Source organism: Gymnodraco acuticeps, unplaced genomic scaffold (genome assembly GCF_902827175.1).
Source record: "Gymnodraco acuticeps unplaced genomic scaffold, fGymAcu1.1, whole genome shotgun sequence".
Lineage (NCBI taxonomy): Eukaryota > Metazoa > Chordata > Actinopteri > Perciformes > Bathydraconidae > Gymnodraco > Gymnodraco acuticeps.
The window spans coordinates 1-7459 of record NW_022992351.1 but is presented as its reverse complement, the minus strand read 5'-3'; the positions used below and the strand labels follow the sequence as shown (position 1 = coordinate 7459).

Here is a 7459-nt window from a genome sequence, read left to right as displayed (position 1 = left end):
CAGGCGGGAAAAACGTATTGGTAATATATTAATTTGATTATTTTTTCCTTGCCACTTTAAATCATTTAATAAAAGTTGCCGACAAAACAAAAGTGCAAGGCTGGGAAAAAACAGGGAACAACCTCACATGACTTGTAATATGTGATAACCCACATACTGTATTTGTGATATAGTTGGTCTGTGTGTCTAAAAGAGAACTTAATACATAGCTAATCAAACAGCAATCAGTGGATTAGTTATCAGTTATCTAAGATGCCTGGCTACTGTCCTGGCGTACCGGAACACAGCCAATTGAGGTGGCCCGAAGGGAGCATTATACTCCTGCTAATATGTCTGAGAGGAGAATCAGATCACCCACTCTGCATTACTTTGGTGCTTAGCGCTGGTGGAGAGGCAGGGGAAAGAAAAGAGAAAATGTGTGGGAAATTAAATATGATAGGGGCAAATGCTAAAGAGGTAAAGCCTGATCAGACCAGAGCAGCAGTGATAAAAGCGGAAAGAAAATACGGTGAAAGGAGAGACAAACATTTCCAGCAGCTAGGCCCTAGCTGCTAGGGGAATTGTTAGCCCCCTCATGGCACTGATACAGGCAAAGTTTGTACTTGTCCCACTCTACGTTGAACTGGGAGTCAAGAGCATTTTGCTCTCCTCTCTCAATTTACCCCCTTACTGCTTTTATAAATAGACCACTTTGTTTTTCTCGGTAAAACACATGAGCATAAGATTCACTCAAGGGGAGAATCAGGACACATAACCATTGAGGAGGCGAGGGTCCCTTCGAATATACCTTTTGTAATGGACATGATAGTGGCCGCTCCAGTGATACTTTCAAGACTTTATACTGTAAATGGTACTTTAAGGCTTTAATCTCATGGCTTTATTTTTGCTATAACAGTACCAAAAAAGAAAAGGTTATGTTAAAAAAATATGCTTCATTGACTTTGCAATTTTTACCTACAGTAAGTTGTTAGATGAAGTAAACAATCAGTCATTTTCTGCTTGATTCTGTGGATAGACACAATATATTCTCATGGTTAAAATCACACTAGATTAAATTCAGCTTGTTAGATCTGGCATGAAAGTGTATCATTATAAGACTAAACTGATATAAGCTCAATGATGGAATAACACATGTATTTTTGTTTCTACTATTTGATCACAAGAGTTAATTTACACCAAATGAGAAAGTCACAGTAAGTTCATTAAGATGTTGTAATGGATATTATCATGAGGACCATTATTATTCATTCATTTATCAGTTATTATATTATATATTATTTTGAATGATGAAAGTATCCATTTACTAATGTTCTCAATTAATTCATGTAAATGCATTAGTCCTTGTGAAGGGCATTGAGATCCATTGTGTATGTAACCAGGGATAATTAGCTTCTTGGTTTAGTCCTTTTCCTTACAATGGTAGAAAAAAACAGTCTTTATACAGATGGCTGAGTAGAGACTGCAAAAGCTCATAACACCTAATGAAGAAGCTGAGGTTTATCTAAATCTCACATACATTTTAAATTATTTGGTATTGTAAAATAGTCAAAGAAAGTAGAAGAAAAGGACGAGCTTGTCTGGGGGTAAATATGTATTAAGACGGTACAGACAGAATCTATTTGACCAAGGCCTGCATGTGTAATTCAGTCAAACATCAGCCCCTGCATCGTATGAGGCTCCAAGGTGAGTCAACAATAACATTCAAATATAAAAACATAGTGAAAAAAACAAACAACAGTCCATTTATACAGTGTCTGATGACACAAATAATTTAAAGTTCTCACAGAAATTATATTTCCATTTTGATTTCTTAATATATTACCATTCTTAGTCACTGGAGCTTATTAAACCTAAGAGATAATTCATCTATAAGACATTAGTTTCTTGGATTAATTCAGCAAGCATATACACTTCGATTCCCTGCTACACAGGAATCTGTACATGGCAGAAGCTTGTTGAAAAGCTGAAGCTTTAGGCATTTTAAGACATCGTCAAAAGCAGCTTTAATTCCTAGATACATTGTTTACATGGCTACGTGTGTTCACCACCATCAGTGGGTTTTAGTCTGTTCACCTTGAAGTGAGATAGAACCTCAGGAGTCTGTCCTGACAGCAGACTGGACCATCACAGGCAGTGTCAACAGCTGAGTGTTCAACGTTCCAGCATTTGTGTATTTGTGTCAAGTGTCCTCTTGTCTGGGGAGTACAGCAAAGATGTGTTTTCCTTGGTTAAGATCCTCCTGATGTGCCATCCTATCGGTTTCTCCAAGAGTGTTTTTGTCTTGGCAGAGTGTCAGTTCAGTATTGTGTGCTTGGTAACAAGAGTGGAAACGACAGAAGTCCAGGCGAAGCCTTCAAGCCACATAAAGTCACAAAGGTGTTACAGTCAACAAGAACAGTGTAGAAAAATACAAGTACACATCAGATTAAACAGCAACAAAGGGTGTGGGCAGGGTTTATCTTACTTCATTATCGTATTTTCCTCCCCAACCTTTCCTCTCTTTCCTTCCATTTCCTTCAATCCCCAGTAATTGGCTGATACTGCAGCTTATCTCATGAGTCAACACATGCTCATAGATCTCGTCTCTGTTGAGTGTGGCAGGACATTCCTTTCCGTTGTCTTTGTTTAATATACTGTACGCATGTGTTGAACATATACACAGGCTGTAAACAGTGTGCTGGGATGGAACATAATATACAGAGCACCATAGCGGCCTGGAGTCAAGCAGAGCAGTGTTTTAGATAACTAAACTGGCAGCTTGTGGGTATCTTACAGCTCTCTATTTCTCACAATCTCTTTCGGTTTCTCTCTCATTCACACAATAACACATCAACAGACGACACTACACACTGAGCTTGATGGAAATATATACCAGAAATAAGTGCACTCAGACAATCACTTGGAGCATTATGATACAATTGGCTGGGCAAAAAGTCCAACTGACTGTATGGATGTGTGCATATACTAGGCTGGATAGTAGATGTTGTGCTTTTTCTATGATACACAGTTACTGGTGGTGACTTGAACTGACTATAAAGGCTTTGAATGCGAAGATGTCTGCACTGTGGATCGTATGTTTGTATCCCTATTCTGGAGTGTGTGTGGATTTTCACTTTTCTCTCAATCTTAACCTGTTTCCTCTCATGTTTACTGCTGTTCATTTCTCCTATCTCTCAAAAATAGTTCCCACATCTTCTGGTATAACACAACCCTCTCTGGGTACTTAACATGGATTGTGACTTAATTATTTCAAATAACAAGAGCAAGAAGATGGGTTTGCATGACACATGCTTCTAGAGCAAGAATGTGTCATTCATACAGTATATTGCACATAGCGGCAGTAGATATATAGGATTATAATGATGTCCATTTGCTTTTTAAGTATTATTCATACTAATTCATGCTACAATGAATACTTCAAAGGACATGCATCACTACAATAGCTGAATAGCATCTGTTTGATATAAAGCTGATAAAGGACACACAGCCTAGGTCCTAGATTATATGAGCAAAAGGTGCCAATGGAATGATTATCAAAAAGAAAAGAAATAGTGAAAACAAAAGAAAGCTCTTTGCAACAGTACGCCAGGTGGCAGCACATTTCTCTTCAGTAATATGATAATTGAGCAACAACACCTTTAACTTGTTCCAGAGGCAGGCAAAGTTGACTAATTTTGATCAAGTGTTTAAGGGGAGAAATATGAGATCGAGAGGGCACTGCAGGCTGAAACAATATATCAGTTTGATCAAGCAAGAGACATGAATTTAACATGTTTTGCCAATTAGCTTTGTGATATCAAACACAAGCTTTAAGTAGATTCAATCACTGACATTCCTTCTTGTCACTTATCCAGAAAGACTGAATAACACAAAGCTGGCATTAATCGTATGAGCAGAGATGGACCATGAAGGTCATATAGATACATTTAAGTTGATCACTGAGCTCTTGGTTGTGCACGCAAAATGTTAGAGTTAAAAGCATAAATAGCCATTATACATAATATTAGTTAACTTTGCTGCCATAAAACTTGGTTGAAATAAGCCTCTGACAAAAACAAACAGTTTACAATCTTACTCTAGTTCGCTCCTTAATCTTATTTTGTCTGTTTCTACAAACATGGAATGCTATGAAGTCAAGAACAGCAACATTCATGCTGGGCAGTGGAGCCAAACTGAACACATCTCACTGTAGAAGTGTTACAATGGACCAGGATGGCGGCTAAAGAGACACTTTAAGGTAACGTTAAGAAGACGAAGAAATAGGCACTCACTCAGAACGCTGCAGAGAAAATCTTCAACATCACCCATCTTAACCATCAAAGACGTAGATGAGAAGCACACATTCGTCATATCACTTTAAAAAAAGCATACATTATAATAAATCAAATAAACATTCATCAATAAATAAACATTCACTCTGTTAAGCTAGACATTTCTTCTGTCCACCTTTATGCCTGCACTGGCTGAAAACAAAAAAGGCAGTCTTATACTGTAAATCCACTTGAGCTTCCTAGAAGAAAAATGGCAGTAAAAAGAAGGTGTGCTATTGTTCAGAATTACAGCACAGCACGGTCATCTATCTCTTGGTCTCTACAGAAGTCACTAGCTTGTTCTAGACAATATGTAGTGTGGGTCTGGGGAGGAAAGCTATTGCACTCATGCTTTTTTCTCTCACAACAAATGACCATTTGGCCAAAAGCGTATTAGTATCGCTCTGTCTGTCTCTCGCTCTTTGTTGCGCACTTCAGTTTCCTGACAGAACAGCTGTGATCTTGGTGATTTAGTTTTTCTCTGAGTCAGGACCTTGGCAGTGAGAGCATCAGATTAATGTTGCTCATGAATGCTTATAGTAGTATGGCCTGTTTTCAATCACAAGTTAATAAGTTACATTTAAAAAACAGTTGTTATGCTGATATAAATTGTAGTCATCTTCTCCCAGCGGCAGTTTGAGCAAGAAGGTCAAATCTAATTGTCCTTTAATGGAGTTAAATATTGGTTATTACTTGTAAGGCTACTAATTGACTACTGTTGTGAGCAGGATGACTACTGTCACAAAGGTAAGACTAACTCCATGCAGACACTGACAATATCCTAAATAAGACGGGTGGCGATTCTATGATATGCGCTGATATGTCCATTTGATGTAGGAGAACATGAGGTCCTCTCGACTGACAAGATGAATCCTACTCTTTTGTTCTGGACTCCCATTCTGGGTGCCACATATCGGCCAATAAATGGAGGTACATCTTGTTCCCCCGTTACAGACCCCAGCTGAAGTAACTAATCTGCAGTAGCTCACATTATACATCTGTACGCATCTTAGTGATGTTTACATAGTTAGTGTTGGCCAGGGTGCAGTTTCCTGTTTTCATGCCCTCTGGTCTGAAGTCCTCAGTGCTGTGGTTCACAGCCTCCTGGATCTCCACATAGTCAGATTTACTCAGAGTGGACCCACTGCCACTACACCCACTCCTCTTCAGATCTTCAGCTGAGCTGGCTTTAGGCACACTCGGGCTATTCAGATACTGTGCCTGTTCTTCGCCCTCTGTCTCTCTGTGGTAGAAGTAGTTAAAGTTTGACACAATGACAGGTACAGGCAGGGCAATAGTCAGCACCCCGGCAATGGCGCAGAGAGAACCAACAATCTTTCCTCCAATGGTTGTTGGGACCATGTCTCCATAACCCACTGTGGTCATGGAAACCACGGCCCACCAAAAGGCCTCAGGGATGCTGCTGAACTGGGACTGAGGCTCGTCAGCTTCGGCAAAGTAGACAGCACTGGAGAAAAGGATCACTCCGATGAACAGGAAAAAGATGAGGAGGCCCAGTTCACGCATACTGGCCTTCAGAGTCTGTCCCAAGATTTGGAGCCCCTTGGAGTGACGTGAGAGTTTAAAGATACGGAACACCCTGACTAGACGAATTACACGCAGAATAGCCAAAGACATAGCCTGCTGGCCTGCCTGTCCGTCCTCTGGCCTCTCTGCTAGCTCTGTACCCAGGGTGATGAAGTAGGGGATGATTGCCACAATATCAATGATGTTCATGATGTTGCCAAAGAATCCCGCTTTACTGGGACAGGCAAAGAACCTAACTAGGAACTCAAAAGAAAACCAGATGATACAGAGGGTCTCCACAATGAAGAAAGGGTCTTTAAAATAGGCTGAGTTATCATAGGTTGAGGTCCCATTGGACCCGGACGGTATCGGATAATTGTACATTTCCTCATCATCGTTTCGGAAAACTGGCAGTGTCTCCAGACAGAAGCTGACAATAGAGATAAGAATCACCATGACGGAGATGATGGCAATGACACGGGCAGGACCGGAGCTCTCTGGATACTCAAACAGCAACCATACTTGTCTCTGAAATTCATTCTCTGGCAACGGCCGCTCTTCTTCCTTTATAAACCCTTCGTCTTCCCTGAAGATTTCCATTGCTTCCTCACCCAGTTCATAAAACCGGATCTCCTCAGAAAAAATGTCCAAGGTGACATTAACAGGCCGGCGCAGCCTCCCTCCTGATTGGTAATAATAAAGTATAGCATCAAAACTTGGTCGATTCCGATCAAAGAAGTACTCGTTCCGGAGAGGATCAAAATACCTCATCCTTTTCTTGGGATCACCCAGCAGTGTATCAGGAAACTGGGAGAGAGTCTTGAGCTGCGTCTCAAAACGCAAGCCTGAGATGTTGATGACGACCCTCTCACAGCACTCATGATCTAGATCTGGGTCGTACTGGTCATGAGGCGGACCTGGATGTGCTGCGGCTTCATCCGCAGGGTCGCTGGTCGCAACCGTCATTCTAGAGGAGGATGGGACCTGCAGGATTCAGACAGTGTGGGGCCACTTCTGGGCCACGACGAGATAAAAACTCCACAAACGTGTCGGTTCAGGAAGGCTACAGGCAGTTCTGCCTGCGAAGAGCTACAGATAGGAGAGAAAGCAGAGAAAGAATACAAAATTAATTAAAGAACTATGTGTTTAATGTTGTGTTTTGAATTAAACAAGCAAGAAAACTCATGCTTTTACAATGGGTTATCATTTTAAATTTGGAGCATGCATACAGTACTCAACAACTTGTATCAACTCGTTCATATTTTGTAACCATTCATGTTATGTGTTACATCTGTCAGTGACTGTAATTGTCAGTAATTCTTATAAATATCGTGCTATTTCCAAACCTTCCTGCAAACAGGCAAGAGGAGGGCAGTTGAAAGTAACAAGCAGGGTGGATGGGTGGGGGGGCAGAAGCACTTGAGCGCATTGGCTCCATCTTGTCTATGTGTATTAGGTTATGAGTTCTCCCTCATATGAGCACCCTGTAGGATCAATATGCCAGCCAGTAATACTGTATCAGCTCTCACAGGGTGCAATTATAACCAACAAATATGATTATATGTTGAGTGCTCCACTGCAATCTCTCAGATGAAATCCTTTCTCTCTCTCTCTCTCCCTCT

The 7459-nt window shown here is 40.7% G+C and overlaps 1 protein-coding gene across 1 annotated transcript; it reads right to left on the bottom strand.

Moving 5' to 3' along the window:
• Positions 1-1576: 1576 nt before the first annotated feature.
• kcna2b (potassium voltage-gated channel, shaker-related subfamily, member 2b) lies at positions 1577-6923 on the bottom strand. Its single transcript, XM_034209535.1, has one exon. It carries the CDS (start codon positions 6801-6803, stop codon positions 5301-5303), a length of 1503 nt encoding a protein of 500 aa, XP_034065426.1. The 5' UTR covers positions 6804-6923; the 3' UTR covers positions 1577-5300.
• Positions 6924-7459: the final 536 nt, after the last annotated feature.

Coding starts and splice junctions, on each gene's coding strand:
- kcna2b (XM_034209535.1), bottom strand. CDS start 6,803: ATGACGGTTGCGACCAGCGACCCTGCGGATGAAGCCGCAGCACATCCA.